Source organism: Saccopteryx leptura, chromosome 13 (assembly GCF_036850995.1).
Source record: "Saccopteryx leptura isolate mSacLep1 chromosome 13, mSacLep1_pri_phased_curated, whole genome shotgun sequence".
Lineage (NCBI taxonomy): Eukaryota > Metazoa > Chordata > Mammalia > Chiroptera > Emballonuridae > Saccopteryx > Saccopteryx leptura.
The window spans coordinates 37,559,433-37,580,483 of record NC_089515.1 but is presented as its reverse complement, the minus strand read 5'-3'; the positions used below and the strand labels follow the sequence as shown (position 1 = coordinate 37,580,483).

At 45.0% G+C, this 21,051-nt stretch overlaps 1 protein-coding gene across 3 annotated transcripts in view; it reads right to left on the bottom strand.

The window, feature by feature from the left end:
* PANK1 (pantothenate kinase 1) overlaps positions 1–21,051 on the bottom strand; it is a 74,133-nt gene that overhangs the window by 31,478 nt on the left and 21,604 nt on the right. For all 3 annotated transcript variants that reach the window (XM_066355802.1, XM_066355803.1, XM_066355804.1), the window contains exon 2: positions 198–550. In XM_066355802.1, the coding sequence (XP_066211899.1) occupies positions 198–550 (353 nt within the window). The remainder of the gene's footprint in view (positions 1–197; positions 551–21,051) is intronic.

The following is a 21,051-nucleotide window of genomic DNA, read 5'->3' as shown; positions in this document are numbered from 1 at the left end:
AACCCTATGAGGTAGTAGCTATTCATATAAATGAGGAAACTGAGGCACAGAGAGGTGAAATAAACTGATCCAAAGTCCCAAGGCCAATAGTAATCTAGTTCTTTGGTATAAGATGCCATAATTATGGACATATGAGAGGTTTTCTTTCTTTCTCTAAGAGGTGGTTTTGTTGTTTTAACATGGACAAACCCACATACCATTCTGAAGTCCTCTTCAAACTTGAAAGCCCCACCTCCCGTGGCACAGAGAGTGGTGTGAAGGCTGGAGAAATTCTTTTCGCTGCCCATCTGAATGAACAGGTGCATAGCACAGGTGGGGAAGCGGATGAAGTGCAGGTTCCCTTTGCGCCCACACATGGTCAAGTTCTTCAGTTCCAGGTGGACGTCTCGGATCCCGGTTTTCCCATAAGCAATGTTAGAAGTCAAATACTTCCTGATGCTTTTCAGGTTTTCCACTTCTTCTTGTTCCTCTTCAGCTGTGATATCCTTCGGTTCAAAGTAGACCAATTTAACCAGTGTTCCGCCGATATCCATGCCAAACCACGGGAATGCTAAAAGACAGAAAGAAAGGGTGCTCCTGAATTCTACATGCGCAAAGAGATATTTGATATTTTTAACATTCAACAATGAAATGCCATGGCATCACATCTACCTGTGCATCCAACATTCAATGTACTTGATTTCAACTCTATGTGCCAAAAGATAAGACAGGCAAGGAGAAATTCGTCATTTACATGATGCCCATGATTCTGTCCACACCGCTCCACTTAATTAGTCTGCATCAGGACTGACTGAGATGAAATAGAATTCTGTGGCTCTCTAAGCCAGTCTCAATTCCCACGTGCTTCTCAGGGCTTGAGAATCTCAAGATTGGTGCAGCTCCAATACTTAAAAGATACATATTTTGCATGCATCATGGCCCCCAGATGCTACTGTATCAGAATCTTAGTCAAAGAAACAGAGACCTGTTCTGCTACCAGAGGAAAAACTGGCTATCCTAGGTATACCAATAGACAGTGTGTTGATCTCTAACCCTTATGGTGCCTTCCTAGGGTGCTTTTCAACGATAGTTTCTACAGCATTTGATTTTTGCCCCCATGAGCTGACTGTATAAGGCACGATTCCACTGCTTTCATCTACAGAATACACAGGAAGCAGAAAGGGAGAAGAGTGGGCTATGAGAGCTGATGGGTAGACATGATGCTCCCTATGGTGGCAGAATTCTAAAGAGAAAAACTCCTGTTCTATCTCCTTTCTTTCTTTATTAAGCAGATACACTCCATCACAAACAGCCCACCCAGCGGCGTGCTAGAAGTGCCCTGAACATTCCAGCTTCTGGTCTCCTCTCCCACGAATTCTGATTTAATTCAGTGGCTAAACCTGGGCATGAGTACTTTTTAAAAAGTTTCCCAGTGGTTCCAATCTATGGGCTTGAGACCCAGTAAACCAGAAGAACCACAGCGCAGCTCCTGACCAAGCCTGCCACATGAAGGCCTGCCTCCAGATGTGGGGATACATATGTACCTCACAGATGATGTTTTCTGGTCCATTTTCTAAAACTGACTGCATTGTATAAACACTCAAACACACACACACACACACACACACACACACACACACACAGTGGGTCTTCGAAAAATATTGAAAGAGGTACTATAAGAACTTAACTCCTGTTTATATCAATAGCCTATGGTAAAAGTGATTTCATTATACATCATTTCACTTAAAGTCACCAAAACTATTGACATTTAAATGAGGGTGTGTGTGTGTGTGTGTGCGCGCGCTTGCGCAAGCACACACGCGCACACTTATGTGTAGTCTTAATCTGCTGGAGTGGTTTGTTGGTTTATGACAAAATGGATCTCCACTGTAATGATTTTTATTGTTATTAGGTAAACTAGCTGGGCACACCCGCCTGAAATTATTTAGAGGCAACCTGGAAAGTTATGCTGCACTTGCTGTCAAGTTCTGTGTAATGAACACAGAGCAAACCCAAATGAGTAGCCAAAATCTGCTGCCTCCCTCTTCATTCCGTCAGCAGACTCAGGGGCTACATCTGAAACTGTAATGTTAAAACTGGGTCAAGACACAGGGAGCTAAAATGACTTCTTTCAAAAAGTCTAGTTTATGTGGCCCTAGAGAACATCCATGTGAGTGAGCCCTGCTCAAACTGTGCATGCTATACCTAGAGGTTACATCGCCAGGAACATAAGTGGGAACTACAAACATTCTTTTTTCTAAGCAGCCCTACTCGCCTCTCCATCCATATGACAGAGAGAAAGGTGGGAGAGGTGCGTGCAGGAAGCCATCCCCGGGCACAGAATCCTGGCTCCTGTGCATCACTGTTGTCACTGAGCTGCATCTGCTGCACCCTGAGTGAGCAGTAACTCCAACAGTATGGAAGAACAGAATTCCAAACTACCCAAAGAGAAAGAGCAACAAATTCAACTGATCAGACCAAGTTAACAAATGTCTTATTATCTTTGCAAAACAAATCCCACACAGCCCAGTGCAGGCTGGGACGCTTGCTCTTCCTAGAAGAAGACAATAGAAAACTGGGAACAGTACATCTGTATTAGTCAATTTGGCTCACAGGTGACATTTCTTGGTCAACTCTCTAAAACTCACTGTGCCGTCAGCATGGCCCACAGTGTAGGCAAAAGACTAAGCCCCAAGCCAGGATTCAGAACAACTGCAACACCGTCCACCTCTCTGAATCTCAATTCCCTTATCTGAGTGAGTGGACTGCATTAGAATGGTCTTTCATTCCATGCCTACTATAAATTTTTTATGGATTAAGAAATACTTAGCCTGACCAGGCGGTGGCGCAGTGGTTAGAGCGTCGGACTGGGATGCAGAGGACCCAGGTTTGAGACCCTGAGGTCACCAGCTTGAGCGCGGGCTCATCTGGTTTGAGCAAAGTTCACCAGCTTGGACCCAAGGTCGCTGGCTCGAGGAAGGGGTTACTCAGTCTGCTGAAGGCCCGCAGTCAAGGCACATGTGAGAAAGCAATCAATGAACAACTAAGATGTCGCAACAAAAAACTAATGATTGATGCTTCTCATCTCTCTCTGTTCCTGTCTGTCTGTCCCTCTCTCTGACTCTCTGTAAAAAAAAAACCAAAAAAAAAAAAAAACCAACAAAAAGAAATACTTAAAAAAAAACAAACACCACAACCACCTCTAATCATATAGGCTCACCATAGCCCTAGTTTTAAACTCTAATGAAATACTCTATGGCACGTATGTCAACAGGTGGCCGGGCTCTGCAATCACTGTTGCAGTTATAAGTCATTCTTAACAAAGAAGGGTAGACACCTGGCTAGAATGGGGGAAGAGTATTCTGGAACACTGCTAGGATAACAATTTTGGAAAGACTCTCCCAACATCTATTAAAATTAAAAGCACACATACATTTTTATTCCAGCTAATCCCTCTCCTGGACCAGATTTTTAAACTCATCTATGTTGAAGGCTAGGTGTAAGAATATTCATTGCAGCACCCTTTGGAGTGGTCAAATTAAAAACAAACAGCCCTGGCCGGTTGGCTCAGCGGTAGAGCGTGGGCCTAGCATGCGGAGGACCCGGGTTCGATTCCCGGCCAGGGCACACAGGAGAAGCGCCCATTTGCTTCTCCACCCCTCCGCCGCGCTTTCCTCTCTGTCTCTCTCTTCCCCTCCCGCAGCCAAGGCTCCATTGGAGCAAAGATGGCCTGGGCGCTGGGGATGGCTCCTCGGCCTCTGCCCCAGGCGCTAGAGTGGCTCTGGTCGCAGCAGAGCGATGCCCCGGAGGGGCAGAGCATCGCCCCCTGGTGGGCAGAGCTTTGCCCCTGGTGGGCGTGCCGGGTGGATCCCGGTCGGGCGCATGCGGGAGTCTGTCTGGCTGTCTCTCCCCGTTTCCAGCTTCAGAAAAAAAAAAAAAAATTCTGAGGGGGAAAAAAAAAATTCTGGGGGGGGGGAAAAATGTATGACTTCCAAACCATGAAATACTGGGCAACCATTAAAAAAAAATGAATGGGACCTATATTAGCTGCCTGGAGAGATATCCCTAATTTTCTGTCAATGAGAAAAGCAAAAGATTCATAGGAGTATAAAAAATTTATTTACCCTATTTGGTTTGAAAAGAAAGGGGATAGGAAGACAAGGGAAAGAGAAAAAGAAAAGGGGGAAGGGACAGGGGATGGAAGGAAGAGAGACCTCTATGGGTTTATGATTATATGAGCGCACAGAAATGTATAGAAGGCCACCCTCCAGGTTGTTAGGGGGTTAGGGGGTGGCAGAATGAGCAGATTTACGGGTGGAGGCTGGAGATCAAGGGAGGGATGAAGAAAATTTTACACTTAGAACTTTCAGTACACAGAAGTTAAAAAAAAAAGAATTCAGTGATAATGAAAATTAAGTGACATCTCAGCACAGAAGGGACAGAAGAAGTAGTGTGAAACCCAGAAAATAACCCAGTTCGGAACCAGGAATCCAGTATTCGCCCAGCTACAGCTGTCCTTGGACCTCTGGGACAGAGAGTCGCTAGCTGGCCTTTGGTTGGATTGAATATTTAAAAGTACAGGCAATTAACTGCAAAGAAGTCTCACTTTTAAAAATGTGACAGGGGACACCTAAACATTTCATGATTTATTTTTTTTTGAGTCCTGCTTTCCTCTTGCTTCACCCGTAGCTCATTTTTCAGCCATTTCAAAGCTTTTATTGGAAACTCAACAAAACAGAAGGAGAAAATGTCAGGTTTTGAAAATTCAGTTAAATGTTATATCAGCAGTTTTGGTTAAGGTAAAGGGAACAGGATTGGAATACTGTATTAGTTTACTGGCGGTAAAAATTGTATTCACTTACCTATATTCTTTACTTACCTTTATGAAAAACTGAATGCTCTTGTATTCATACTTTCATGCTTTTATATTTTAAACCACAGTTTTATTTATCTTCCTGATATCAAGATCTCCCTAAATCTACACCTCCCATACCTAAGCTGCAGATAGAGACAGAAGAGAAGAGGAAGGAAGACCATCCCAACACAGCTATCATTTATGACTCACTTTTTCTTTAAGCCAGAATTTCCAGATGTTTTGATAAATTTAGCTGAAACACTGATAAGAGTCTGTTCGGTGTTTACTAAAAGCGGTGATATTTCTAGATATAGAATGTTTGCATTCCTCCTTTACTCCTCTGTCTTACACCAGATGTCAGGTGTTTTTTTTTCAAATTATAAGAGAAAGATTATTTAGGAAGTTACAGAGGTAGTAGAAATGAGGCAGCTGGGGGCCATGGCAGGTTGGCTCAGTGGTAGAGTATTAGCCTGGTGTGTGGATGTCCCGAGTCCGATTCCCGGCCAGGGCACACAGCAGAAGTGACCACCTGCTTCTCCACCCTTCCCTCTCTCCTTCCTCTCTGTCTCTTTCTTCCCCTCCTGCAGCCAAAGCTCCATTGGAGCAAAGTTGGTTCCCATGCTGAGGATGGCTCTGTGGCCTCTGCCTCAGGTGCTAGAATGGCTTCGGTTGCAACAGAGCAATGCCCTAGATGAGCAGAGCATCGCCCCCTGGTGGGCTTGTCAGGTAGATCCCAGTTGGGCGGCGCATGTAGGAGTCTGTCTCTCTGCTTCCCCGCTTCTCACTTCAGAAAAACACACACACACACACACACACACAAAACAAAGTGAGCCAGCTGGGCTGTGCAGCATCAGAGAACAAGTCAGAGAAGTAGAAGAAGAGCCATTGGAGCTTTAAAGAGAGAAAGACAAAGGTAACACACCTGGAGGGAGGAAGAGAGGAAAGAGAAAGGCACTGGCATGAGCCCATGAGGAAGAGTCAGCCCAGACTTTTTTTTTTATGACAAAGACAGAGAGAGTCAGAGAGAGGGACAGATAGGGACAGACAGACAGGAAGGGAGAGAGATGAGAAACATCAATTCTTCGTTGTGGCACATTAGTTGTTCATTGATTGCTTTCTCATATGTGCCTTGACCAGGGGGCTACAGCAGACTGAGTGACCCCTTGCTTGAGCCAGTGACCTTGGGCTCAAGCTGGTGACCTCGGGGTCTTAAACCTGGGTCCTCCACATCCCAGTCCAACACTCTATCTACTGCGCCACTGCCTGGTCAGGCCCAGGTTTCATTTTTTTTAAATAAATTTCTACAATATTCACCAAGGATGTTTAGCAGTAGATGAGGTTCAAATGGCACAAGACTTATGCTTATGAGTAAACTGATTTATTTATCTGAAATGGTTTCTACCATACTGAAGTGTGTCTAAACTAGAAGCTGGTGTTCATAAAAGCAAAGGCTATAGATAAGTAGTTGAGCCTGACCAGGCGGTGGCGCAGTGGATAGAGCATGGAACTGGGATGTGGACTACCCAGGTTCGAAATCCTGAAGTCACCAGCTTGAGCGCAGGCTCATCTGATTTGAGCAAGGCTCACCAGCTTGAGTCCAAGGTTGCTGGCTTGAGCAAGGGGTCACTTGGTCTGCTATAGCCCCCCGCCCCTCAGTCAAGGCACATACGAGAAAGCAGTCAAGAACAACTAAGGTGCCACAATGAAGAATTGACACTTATCTCTCTCCCTTCCTGTCTGTCCCTATCTGTCCCTCTCTCTGTCTCTGTCACACAGAAAAAAAAATGTAGTTGAACCAACCAGATTTATAGGTTTTAACATGAATAGGGCTCAAAAACAATGCTGAAGGAAACCTGCTTTAATGGTGAGAACTGATGAGTAGGCCATTGCTTCTAGGCCAGAGCATTAAGTTATAGGCATGAGACCCTCTAGAACTTTCTCATGGTGATGCAAAGCATCCCAGATAGTGGCCAATGTGTCAGCCTAGGTCCTAGAGTGAGGATGCAGCCAATCCTCAAAGACATACAGCATGAGCTTTAAACCACCGAGATTTAGAGACTGTCACTGCAACAGACCCTGGCCTATTCTGACTGCTACTTAATATGAAGAACTACTTCAACAGCAACAAAAAATGTGACACTGGCTTACAGGCCAGGCATCAAGAAGCGAGGAAACATTTTGGAGGCTGGCAAAGCATGTGGTAAAACTGTCATGTGTGATAACCTGGAAGGCAGATATATACCTTAAACAATTAGGAGGCCTCGTGTAAGAGATTCAAGAGCCGATCTTAGCAGCATGTGTTGGTGACTATTGGCTACTGCTTGCTGAATTTAAAAGGCATAACCAAAAAAAAAAAAAAAAAGATTGACAAATGGGCTCAGAAAGTAATCAACTGGTTTACAGACAAAAAGGAAAGGAAACTGAGAGTCCATTGGGTCAGACTGGCAGGGCTGGAAAAAAGCTGCTTCTCTTTCCCAACATATAAATGATAAAATTGAGAAAATATTCGAGTAAAAAGATCAATTAGTGCTTAGCTTTGGGGTGAGGTTGAGAGGAAGAAAATGACTGTCACACTCACACTTAACACTGTGAATGGGTTAAGATGTCTCCAAGGAAAGATGCAGTTAAAGTTGTGGCTTCTTAGTGAATTCTTTCAATTATTAATAGAATAGCTCAGGGTAAAAGACACTAGAAGTGTGGCTTCCCCACCAAAGTCTGACAGGTTCAAAGTGTCACTAAGTCAATGAGGCTGGAAGCACAGCACAAAGGCATACAGTGAATATAAGTATGATGCCAAGAACGAAGGCTCGGCATATGGAAATAAATGATGAAATAGTTAAACCTATTTCCTTTTGAAAAGAGCTGAGCAGCCAAAGGAACTAAAAGCCTGAAGCTATAATATAATGGCTGAGAAAACTGTTCAAGGCCTGGAAGAATTCTAGAGCCCCCAACCCTCTAAAGCAGGGGTCCCCAAACTATGGCCCGCGGGCTGCATGCGGCCCCCTGAGGCCATTTATCTGGCCCCCGCCACACTTCCGGAAGGGGCACCTGTTTCATTGGTGGTCAGTGAGAGTACTGAAAAGCGCGGTGTTGCTCATGTACAGTACTATTTCCGGTGACGCAGGATGCACGCATCAGGGCTCTGGAAGCGAGTCATATCACTTGTTACTGCTAGCAGTGACAAATATAGAACTGGACATTGACCATCTCATTAGCCAAAAGCAGGCCCATAGTTTCCATTGAAATATTGGTCAATTTGTTGATTAAAATTTACTTGTTCTTTATTTTAAATATTGTATTTGTTCCCGTATTGGTATTTTACTTTAAAATAAGATATGTGCAGTGTGCATAGGGATTTGTTCATAGTTTTTTTTTATAGTCCGGCCTTCCAATGGTCTGAGGAACAGTGAACTGGCCCCCTGTGTAAAAAGTTTGGGGACCCCTGCTCTAAAGCCAGGGAGCAGCAGTGAAAACTGCTCAGCCCCTACGGAGGACACACTTGAGACGTGATCAAGGAGAACACTGGGAAAAGCCAAGGGTTGAAAGCAGTATACAGTGGGGAGGCCCCCCCCAAGAGGAGAACCGGGATATTCTCCACCTACAAGGCAGGAAGCCCTGAAGATTTCAGAAATGCATCAAAATTTAGGATGACTCAAGTCCTGTGAATAGATGTCTCCTATTCACCCCCTTTGTGAATAAGAGTGTATACTGAGTTTTCAAATCTTTGTTTCACCATTATACATTAATACAATGTATGTGGGTGGTGAACAGTTTCTAGATCAACAGGTGATGTCAAAATGCATCTGTATCATGCCCTAATTTAGAGCCTACTGTGCATGACATAGACGCTGTGACTGGGTAGGACTTCAGCCTTGTTTCCTTCAGGCAGGGGATGAATGTATCTCACCCGCAGGCGGGGGAGCGGGCCAGATACCTGCCAATCAGAACTATAAACTGTGGCAGTCACCGGTGCTGCTGGTTTCCTTCCTTCAGGCCTGGGGGTCAGACTGTAACTCTGGGCCATTTTATAATTCAGTTGGACAATGTGCCTAATGCGACCAGTGAGAATGGAAATAGTGCCTGTCACTTCCAGACTGGAGCACTGACGGCTGGTGTGAGCTTCTTCAGAACTCTTTTTCTGTTAGCGTGACCAGTGAAACCCAAGGTAATTGCTGCTCCGTCATCTGGGGCACAGAGTGAAGAGAAGCCAGAATGGAGCCCCGACACCCCTGAATGGACTCAGAGTGTGAATGAGAAGTAAACCTTCGTTGTTTTAAGTCAGGGACGTTGGAGGCTATTTGTCACTGCAGGGTGATCCTGACTAACATAATCTCCCTCAAAACCTTTAGCTGGTTTTTCTCCTGACACCTTCCTCTCCTGCAGAAGCAGGCCAAGGTCTGCCAGTACTACTGATAAACATATGGTGGCCGAGTACTAATGGAAGGTATGGAGGTCCTGCTGCATTTATTTTCTGTCTAAAAATTTCTCTAAACACAATCCAAGAGTGGCAATCTGGTAGTGGTTAAATCCATGAAACAAATCAGTATTCCAAATATTGTGGTGAAAATAGTTAAACATTTTATTGGTAGTCAATGGCTTTAAAACAAAGCCTGTTTCCTAAAGACCTTTTCAGAACACTAGAATAGTCTCTGAGGGGCACTTATGCTTCCTGCAGTAAATTTCAAAGGTTACAGAGTGAACTCCAAATAGCTAAAGTGAGGGGTAGGGGAGGGAACACCACAGAAAAAGTTTCCTAACCAATCAAAGAAACAATTTTAAAGAGCTAAGGGAGCCTGACATTAGAAAAACTACCTCCTCTTGAACAACCAGCCACAAGTTTTAAGAGATTTTCCAGTGAAGCTAAGACACTGACACCAATATTTCTTCCTGTCTGTAAATTAGGCACCCAGTGCTCAAGATTAGCTTCTTTGCGTACAAATGTGACTCAGCAACCAGTTGCTGTCAGACAGTTTCACAGACCTCTCAGGGTTCCACCAAGCTGGAATTTTTTTTTTAATTTTTTATTTATTCATTTTAGAGAGGAGAGGGGGAGACAAAGAGAGAGAAAGAGAGGAGAGACAGAGAGAGAGAAGGGGGGAGGAGCTGGAAGCATCAACTCCCATATGTGCCTTGACCAGGCAAGCCCAGGGTTTTGAACCGGCGACCTCAGCATTTCCAGGTCGACGCTTTATCCACTGCGCCATCACAGGTCAGGCCCAAGCTGGAATTTATTGTCATAATAACCTGTTGTGAATAGGAAGTCGCAGGACTGACTTTCTTTTCCCACTATTTGTGAATAGATTTGTTAAATAAACTAAGAGGTGAAAAAGATGTCTGAGGATTGTGTAACCAACAGGAAAAAAACTCGGCCCTGGCCAGTGGCTCAGTGGTAGAGGTGGACCAGCATGTGGAAGTCCTGGGTTCGATTCCCAGTCAGGCATACAGGAAAAGTGATCATATGCTTCTCCCCCCCTCCTTCTTCTCTATCTTCCTCTCCCGCAGCCATGGCTCGATTGATTTAACCGCATCAGTCCCAGGTGCTGAGGATGGTTCTCGGGAGCCTCTGCTTCAGGAGCTAAAATTAGCTCAGATGTGAGCATGGGCTACAAATGGGCAGAGTATTGGCCCCAGACAGGGGTTGCCAGGTGGATGCCAGTCGGGGGGCATGAGGGGAGTCTGTCTCTCTGTCTCCCTTCCTCTCACTTACCAAAATAAGAAAAAGGAAAAGAAAAAAGACTCTAAAGTACTTTGGAAATATTTTTATACTATATAAATACTAATTACACTGGAGTTGCCTAAGGACGTCTACATGTTAAACAAAACAAACAAAAAAACCCATGACTTTGTTAACTTAGATCCAGGCATGTAATAGAATTGTACTTCTTTAAAAATTTGCTACCTGAGGCTAGCCTTCCCTTCATTGCCTAAACTTGGTTGAAAGTAAATTCATGAACCTGACCAGGCGGTGGCGCAGTGGATAGAGCATCGAACTGGGATGTGGAGGACCCAGGTTCGAGACCCCGAGGTCACCAGTTTGAGCGCGGGCTCATCTGGTTTGAGCAAAAGCTCACCAGCTTGGACCCAAGGTCGCTGGCTCAAGCAAGGGGTTACTCAGTCTGCTGAAGGCCCGCAGTCAAGGTACATATGAGAAAGCAATCAATGAACAACTAAGGTGTCTCAACGCGCAATGGAAAACTAATGATTGATGCTTCTCATTTCTCCGTTCCTGTCTGTCCTGTCTATCCCTCTCTCTGACTCTCTGTCTCTGTAAGAAAGTAAATTCACAAAAACAATTTGTAGACTCCAACACCCTTTTTACAGATAAGAAAACTAAGGCTAAGAAAGATCAAGGACAAGTCATGCTCAGTATCATCAGGATCCATTTTCAGTTTCATCAGCCAATATATCCCCCATTTTGCAAGGCTAGTCTGAATTGAGTTGTCAGTTGGAACTGAGAACATCCCAACAGATAGAGTGAATGTGGGCAAGTTTCCTTCCTGAGACACTGTTGGTCAAATAAGTTTGTAAATATGATATATATGTTTGCTTGCTTATAGTTTGTATTGGGTGTGGGGGACAGGCTGTAAGCAGGCAGGGTTGTTATAGCCTGAGGCTTAGTTTTAAGATTAAGCTTTAACCCACACCCTTGACTGATTGCAAGATGTGGGGTGGTGCACTCTCATGAGGAATCCCATTATGCCTCAGATAAGTGACTTTGTATCAGAAACTTCCTTGTTTGTATAGTGGATTAAAGGTTTTGATTTCTACACTATAAAATGGGGTCAGCCTGACCAGGTGGTGGTGCAGTCGATAGAGCATCAGACTGGGATGCAGAGGACCCAGGTTCGAGACCCCGAGGTCGCCAGTTTGAGCGCGGGCTGGTCTCATCTGGCTTGAGAGAGAAAAAAAAAAAGAAAAAAAGCTCTCCAGCTTGGACCCAAGGTCTCTGGCTCAAGCAAGGGGTTACTTGGTCTGCTGAAGGCCCGAGGTCAAGGCACATATGAGAAAGCAATCAGGAGAGGCGCCCATTTGCTTCTCCACCCCTCCGCCACGCTTTCCTCTCTGTCTCTCTCTTCCCCTCCCACAGCCAAGGCTCCATTGGAGCAAGGATGGCCCGGGCGCTGGGGATGGCTCTGTGGCCTCTGCCCCAGGCGCTGGAGTGGCTCTGGTCGCAACATGGTGACGCCCAGGATGGGCAGAGCATCGCCCCCTGGTGGGCAGAGCGTCGCCCCATGGGCGTGCCGGGTGGATCCCGGTCGGGCGCATGCGGGAGTCTGTCTGACTGTCTCTCCCTGTTTCCAGCTTCAGAAAAATGAAAAAAAAAAAAAAAAAAGAGAAAGCAATCAATGAACAGGTGTCGCAACAAAAAACTGATGATTGGCTTCTCATCTCTTTCCGTTCCTGTCTGTCTGTCCCTGTCTATCCCTCTCTCTGTCCCTGGGAAAAAAAAAAAAGGAGACCTTTCAGGTTAAAAAATAAAATAAAATAAAAATAAATAAATAAAATAAAATGGGGTCAGTCCGGGAGCTTGCTGTCTCTTGGTTCCTAAGATTAGCATTCGAGGAGAGAGCAGAGAAAGGAGAGCAGAGAAAGGCCACGTGGAGGAAAAGAGAGGCAGCCAACATGGTGGAGTGCTGAAAGAGAAGCCAGTTAGTGCAGAGTTTGTGCAGAGAGAAGGAGATGGGGAACAGAGGTGAATAAGGCTGGTGAGTTAGAAACCTTTGATTCTAGGAAACTCGGATAAGTCAGTGGCTTTGTGAGCACTGAAGAGTGGGTTTTGGAGCCCAGTGTGTGTTTTTACTTGCCTGCCAGGTGCAAGCTAGGATTAACGGTAATGGCCCACCAGTTATTGGCTCCGTTGTTTCATTACCGACTGTCCTTATCTAATGCACACCTGCATTGGCCAGGTGACTACGATGGAGGCTGCGGCTACTGGCCATACAGACACTTATTAAGCTGTAAGATGGCAGTGGACTAACCAATCACAAAAATTCTATCTAGTCCTGTGATGGTGAACCTTTTTATAAAAACCGCTCACTTTTGCAGTGCTGGTCAACCTGGCTCCTTCCGCCCACTAGTGGGCGTTCCAGCTTTCATGGTGGGCAGTAGCGGAGCAACCAAACGGTGCCGCAATTGGCCCATCATGAAAGCTGGAATGCCCACTAGTGGGCGGGAGGGACCAGGTTGACCAGCACTGCAAAAGTGGGCGGTTTTTATAAAAAGGTTCACCCTCACAGATCTAGTCATCATCCTAAATACATACACACAAAGCCCTGCAAAATCATATTTTTAACAGCATAAGTTTAAGAGTTGAAAACATAACTATTTAAGGACCTTGAAAAAAGTGGTGAATATAAAATTTAATAAAAGGGCTTCCATAACATTGTAAAGAAACCCATAATTATTGCACAGAGCAATCTGCTAAACATTAAATACTCTGTGCAGAGAAACTTGAGTCATGGTTGCTTTCAAATTAATGCATACCAGATATCTTTAGTTTGAATTTTAGTCACATGGCAATACCCAGTGTTGGCAAAGATACAAGGATATAGCATTTACAGAGTAGCATGGGAATGAAAATTGGTGTAATCTTTCTGTGGGGCTATTTGGTAACATATATTAAAAAGCTCCAGATTGCTATACCCTTTAATACATTAGTTCCACTTCACATTAAGTAAATAATTATGCATGTATTAAAAAATTTACCTTAAAAAATCATTGAAGGTCCTGGCCGGTTGGCTCAGTGGTAGAGCGTCGGCCTGGCGTGCGGGGGACCAGGGTTCGATTCCCGGCCAGGGCACATAGGAGAAGCGCCCATTTGCTTCTCCACCCCCCCCCCTCCTTCCTCTCTGACTCTCTCTTCCCCTCCCGCAGCCAAGGCTCCATTGGAGCAAAGATGGCCCAGGCGCTGGGGATGGCTCCTTGGCCTCTGCCCCAGGCGCTAGAGTGGCTCTGGTCGGGGCAGAGCATCGCCCTCTGGTGGGCAGAGTGTCGCCCCTGGTGGGCGTGTCGGGTGGATCCCTGTCCGGCACATGCGGGAGTCTGTCTGACTGTCTCTCCCCGTTTCCAGCTTCAGGAAAAAAAAAAAAAAAATCATTGAAGGTCTGCTAACAATCAGAAAACTAATTTATTGTCTAAAAATAAAGGGCTGGGCCCTGGCCGGTTGGCTCAAAAAAATAATAATGAAGGGCTGGTTAACTAAATAATTATCCACTTTGCAGGATGGTATTTAATGATGTGAGACTATTCATTATGTATTATTAAGTGAAAAGGTTAGGTGATTAAATAATACACTGGCATGATTACAATTTTATGTAAAAATTAAATGGCTATTTGTACAAAGACCACATGAGAAACTTTAGAACAAAATGTTAACAGCCATTATCTCTGGATTGTTAATTAGGGTGACTTCTTTTTCTGGCTTTTCTGAGGATACTTTCTAATTTTTTTTACTATACATTTAATCTTCATAATCAGAGTTATTTTAGAATTCTCAATAAAAAACATCTGTGTAATGATGCAAAAGAAAAAGAAATTGTGTGAACTTGGCCTCAGTGAGCAGAGAGCTGATATACGGCCCTGGCCCTGGAAAAGAGCATGCTTGCATTTCCCAGCTCAGCAGTTCCTTCTCCTCTCCTGCAGTACACTACCCGTATCAAGTCCGTGATTCATAAGACAAAAGCCATCAAGAATGACAAGGAAAGGCAGAGCACAGCTGGAGGTCTTGACTTGTCCCTACTGTGCTGGGGAAAGGAAGGTGGAACTAGAAGATCATGTGACATTAGAGCAGAAGGACTTATCTTGGTGACTTTAAGCTGCTGGTTCCATTGTAGAGATACTTATGCAAAACTAAAAATCCAGGCCCTGACTGGTTGGCTCAGTGGTAGAGCATCAGCCTGGCGTGCAGGAGTCCCAGGTTTGATTCCCGGCCAGGGCACACAGGAGAAGCACCCATCTGCTTCTCCACCCCTCCCCCTCTCCTTCCTCTCTGTCTCTCTCTTCCCCTCCTGCAGCTGAGGCTCCTTGGCCCTGGCACTGAGGATGGCTCCATGGCCTCTGCCTCAGGTGCTAGAATGGCTCTGGATGCAACAGAGCGACGCCCCAGATGGGCAGAGCATCGCCTCCTGGTGGGTGTGCCGAGTGGATCCCGGTCGGGCGCATGCGGGTGTCTGTCTACTGCCTCCCCGTTTCTAACTTCAGAAAAATACAAAAAATAAATAAATAAAAAATAAATCCAAGCTTGACCTGTGGTGGTGCGGTGGATAAAGTGCAGACCTGGAACGCTGAGGTCACGGGTTCAAAATATAGGCAGAAGTTGATGCTTTCCAGTTCTACCCCTTCCTTTCTTTCTCTTTCTCCTCTCTTTCTCTCTCTCTCTCTCACTCTCTCTCTCTCTCCCCACTCTCTAAATCAATAAATAAAATCTTTTTCTTCTAAGAATCCAAGAAAAAGTACCAGAGAAGAAATTAAAAATAGGATTATATAATAAAGTACCCACCTTGATCCTGAAAGAAAATAAACCAACAGTAACAGCAATAATTGAGCAAAGTCTTGATTATAGAAACCCAAATACAACTCATTGAAGTCAGTAACAAAGCTGAGATCAACTTATAAAACATTGTACATACCACAAGAAGGCTTTCAATCAACAATACGTAAGTCATATAAAAAAAGAGAGAGAATTAAAAAGCTATGGTACATATACACGATGGAATACTATAGGGCCATGAAAAAGAAGGAAATCTTACCTTTTGCAATAACATGGATAGACCTGGAAACTATTATGTTAAGTGAAATAAGCCAGGCAGAGAAAGAAAAATATCACATGACCTCACTCATTTGAGGGATCCAATGAACAATGTGAACTGAGGAATGGAATAGAGGCAGAGGAGGGATCAAAGGGACCAGAGGGAAAGCGAACAGAGGGAAGGGGATGAGAGGATGGGATCAGAGAAGGGAAAGAGATTGGTGAAATTATACACACATAACAGCGTTGTAGAGAGCAGCAAAGCAAATGCTGGAGGGAAGGGGGGAGGGGGAAAGGGGGATGTTGATGGGAACATGGGGGAGGGGGGATGCATTGGGGGGGACACTAGAATCTATGTAAACACAATAAATTAAAATCAATAAGAGAGAGAGAGAGAGAGAGAGAGAGAGAGAGAGAGAGAGAGAGGAGGAGAAAAGAATGACAAGGAAAGCCTGACACCCTAGCCAAGCTGTTTAGCCAGTTAGGTGGCTGACACCACCAGCTATCCTGCAGGTAGGAATTGAGGGTAGGAAGAGGCCTGATTTACCCACCTACATACACTGGTGTCAGGGCAAACCCTTGTTAAATTTGGCATTTCAAAACACATTTAAAGAGACACAGGTATGTATTCGGGAAAGGATCACTGTGGGAAAGGCCACACAGCCCTGTGTGATGACAGCCCTTCTCCCACTGACACAGCCACTGATTCTGTTCACCTTTCTCCCTCTCGCCCATACAGGAGTGGGGACAAGAGGCCTGGTCACATTCTCCTATTCGAGAGAGGAAAAGAGACTAGCGAGGATTGCTTTCAGGACTCTGAGGCAGGAAATATAATCACATCAGCCACCAGAACTAAAGTCTGGATTTCATCACCTTTGCTATGCAGGCCCAAATTACCAATGAGGCACAACTGACTCAGTGCCAGGCACGGTTGTTTTTTTTTTTTTTTTTTTAACACTCACAAAAGTATTTTCATTTCTTTTATCATCAGAAGAAAATGTATGAACTTTCAGGTAAAAAAAAAATGTTGCACTGTATCCCATCAATACATTAATCTTTATAACAACACAGTAGTAAAATAATTGTTTTCTCGTTTAGAGAGAGAGAGGAGGGGAAAGAGCTGAGAAGCATCAACTTGTAGTTGGTGTCATTTTAGTTGTTCGTTGATTGCTTCTCATTTGTGCCCTGACCAGGGTGGGTGGCGGGGGTGTCAGCCAAGTCAGTGACCCCTTGCTCAAACCAGTGATCTTGGGCTCACCAATGACCATAGAATCATGTCAGTAATCCCACGCTCAAGCCAGTGACCTCAGGTCACTGAGGTTTCCCAGGTCAAGGCTCTATCCACTGTGCCACCACCGGTCAGGCTAAAATATAATTTTTATTTACTTTGTATGGAGGACGGGGTCTGTGAAGGCAAAAGTACTTGAGGTCCATGAGAGCTGACCTGTTACACATTTTGCTCCACGGCCACATCCAGGTCAGGACTGACAGGACACCATACCAGAGAGTCTACTGTGCATCTGCAATTTGAACTGGATCTTTATGGTTTGTTTAAAATTGTATTTCCTTAAAGCAACTTCAATGTTAGTATTTAGTGCAACTGAACTTGAAAGTCAAGCATTTGATTAATTAATTAATTTATTTTTAAAAAGTCTTTTATTTGTCTGACCTGTGGTGGTGCAGTGGATAAAGCGTTGACTTGGAATGCTGAGGTTGCCGGTTCGAAACCCCAGGCTCGCCCGGTCAAGGCACACATGACAAGCCACTACTACGAGCTGACGCTTCCCACTCTCCCCACCCCACCTCCCACCAACCTTTCTCTCTTTCTCTCTTCTTTCTCTCCTCCCTCCAAAATCAACAAATAAAATCTTTTAAAAAATAAGTCTTCTATTTATTGATTTTAGAGAGAGAATGGAAGAGGGAGAGAGAGAGAAAAAAAGAACTCATCTATTTGTTGTACCACTGCCTGACCAGGTGGCGCAGTGGTTAGAGCGTCAGACTGGGACACGGAGGACCCAGGTTGGAGAACCCAAGGTCGTCAGCTTAAGCACAGGCTTATCTGGTTTGAGCAAGGCTCACCACCTTGAGCCCAAGGTCGCTGGCTCAAGCAAGGGGTCGCTCGGTCTGCTGTAGCTCTCTGGTCAAGGCACATACGAGAAATCAGTCAATGAACAACTAAGGAGCCACAACAAAGAATTGATGTTTCTCATCTCTCTCCCTTCCTGTCTGTCTGTCCCTATCTGTTCCTCTGACTCTGTCTCTGCCACACACAATAAATAAATAAATAAATAAATGTGTTATACCACTCAGTTGTGCATTCATTGCCTGATTTTTGTATGTGTCCTGACCAGGGATCAAATCTGCAACCTTGGCGAATTCAGACGATGTTCTAATCAACTGAGCTATGAGACCAGGGCTTTGATTACATTTATTTTTAAAAACTACTAGGTATATCCCCATATTATGTTTCAAATTTGCCTGATCATAAAAACCACCTGAGGTGTGTATTAAAATGCAGACTCCACCCTGGCCAGTTCGCTCAGCGGTAGAGCGTCGGCCTGGCGTGCGGGGGACCCGGGTTCGATTCCGGCCAGGGCACACAGGAGAAGCGCCCATTTGCTTCTCCACCCCCCCCTTCCTCTCTGTCTCTCTCTTCCCCTCCCGCAGCCAAGGCTCCATTGGAGCAAGGATGGCCAGGGCGCTGGGGATGGCTCCTTGGCCTCTGCCCTAGGCGCTAGAGTGGCTCTTGTTGTGGCAGAGCGACGCCCCGCAGGGGCAGAGCATCGCCCCCTGGTGGGCAGAGCTTCGCCCCTGGTGGGCATGCCGGGTGGATCCCGGTTGGGCGCATGCGGGAGTCTGACTGTCTCTCCCCGTTTCCAGCTTCAGAAAAATACACACACACACAAAAATGCAGACTCCCAGGTCACTGTCTACAGATTCTGCTGCAGTGGGGCTGGAGAAAATGTTTTTAGTGAGGGACCTCTGTAATTCTAACAGGTTAAGTTCAAACCACTGTTTTAGTTGAATCAAAATGAACACTTTAGCCTGACCTGTGGTGGCGCAGTGGATAAAGCGTCAACCTGGAAATGCTGAGGTCGCTGGTTCGAAACCCTGGGCTTGCCTGGTCAAGGCACATATGGGAGTTGATGCTTCCAGCTCCTCCCTCCCTTCTCTCTCTCTCTCTCTCTCTCCTCTCTAAAATGAATAAATAAAATAAAAATTAAAAAATTAAAAAAGGAAAAAAATAGTTTTAAAAAAATGAACACTTCAAGTAGCTGGATCATGACTTAGAAGTGAGAAATCGAAGTTTGAATGAGGTGTCTTTGTTCATAAGCTCAAGGGACTCAGTCTGGCAGCCGAGGACAAGGCACGGTAATGACCCGGCAGACATTCCTATTCCCATGTGGGCCTTGAACGCATCTAATAGCTTGTTAATGAAATTACTTATGGACAACTTATTACATGAGTGCCGCAGTTGATTTTCAAATTTTAAATACTACAACTTTTGTATAAATGCTAGAGTTATTATCCATCCATGACGACCCCCATGACTTTAGATACATTCCCCATACAGGCATGGGCAAAAGTAGGTTTACAGCTCTTCATATGGAAAAAGACATGCAGGTTATGATTATTATAACAGCTTTATTAACTCAAAAGAATGTCATTCACAACTGTAAACCTGCTTTTGCCCGCCCCTGTATAACAAAATTTTGTCATTGCATTTCTCTCCTCTCTCCCGGTGGCTCTCATTTTCAAGATAACCAAGCATTCCCCTATAAAGAAGATAGCTCTGGCAACAGTACCCATGCGTCTAGGTCAGGCAGGCAGACATTCTTTGACTTGCAAACCATGTGGTTGACCTTGATACAGACAGAAACACCAACATAGAAGCGAAGTTACTTTTTTTGTTTTTTAAGGTTAAGATTTGAGAGAAAGAGGAAAAACCTCATGCAGGGCACCACTGTGGTGGCACCAGTAGTATTTTTTAGATTAGATCTGGACCAGGAGGAAGCAGGGGTCAGGTGGAGCTGGAGAAGAGGGGATCCAAAATGTCAAATCCTTGAGGTTAAAAATAATATGTTCCGGCCTGACCTGTGGTGGCGCAGTGGATAAAGTGTCGACCTGGAAATGCTGAGGTCACCGGTTCGAAACCCTGGGTTTGCCTGGTCAAGGCACATATGGGAGTTGATGCTTCCAGCTCCTCCCCCCTTCTCTCTCTCTGTCTCTCTCTCCTCTCACTCTCTCTCTCTCCCTCCCCCCTCCTCTCTAAAAATGAATAAATAAAAAATGAGAAAAAAAATAATATGTTCCTATGATTCTCTTCCTCGGTCCTTGGGTAGCTCATTCAGTGCAGTGTCTTCTCCCAACATCCTCGGGCCTCTCCCTGCCACCCGTATGAGAAAAATCAGAGTAGAAAGAAGGGTGTCACTCTAGTAACCACCCAGCTCATCTTCTCCCCGCCACCCCTCGGTCCAGCCCTATGTTTCTGCTCCAGGTCTTACGGAGGGGAAGTAGAAGGCAGATGAAATTTGTTTCCCATTTCAAACGAATGTACTCAGGCTGAGAAGACGGGAGGAAAAACAATTACAGACACTTATGACCATCATCCCTATTTCCCACCAAGAATGTGCTTGTCCCACCAAATCTAAAGGCGAGGGAAGGTGAATATCAACCTTCCCTGTGGTCCTCACTTAATTACGCCACCTTCTTCAGCAGAAATACGGTCCCTGGACTAAAAAGCAGATTCCAAAGATTTGACTATGCAAGAGATATGCCAAGGGACACGAATGCACCTGTGTGACTATCTCCAATGTGACTGTTTCAGCAACCACAGCTGACGGCAGCTTCTACCCAGAATGGCTCCTCCAGCAACCCGACACCTTGCACTGTGGCTCAGAGTGGTAATCTCATTACAAATCCCAGTTTAAACCAACCAGAGGTTTAGCTTTCTGTCTTGACAAACCATCAGAGCATGCTTACTTACTTCAGGGATGCTCCTGACGATTTAACACCAGAGACTGGTTAATTAAAGAGGTTTTGGGGAGAACAGCACTGCTCGTCGGCATTGCCAGGCAGAACAACAGGTCTGCTGAAAATGGGGTTGGTTCAATTATTTTAGCTCAACTGTGAACATCAGGCAAATCTCTAACGTTGAGCTGAGTGGGGACTAAGGAAAAATGTGCCGGCTGCTCACCTCCAATGCAAGCTGAACTAAAGAGGTCACAAGCAGCCTCGTCAAAGTCATCTGAGAACAACTATGTGCTTATGCATCCACCGATTCATTCAACAGATATTTGTTTTGTTCCTAGACAGTGTGGGGCACTGTGGCACCGAGTTCGGAGGTGGTGATGAACCTGTCACCTAGGCACTTACATTCTAGTCTATAAGGACTTATTGTTAAACAAGAACAGTTTGGAAAGGAGTAAAAACCCTGCTGAGTGAAGTTCACATTGTCCTAGTACCACAC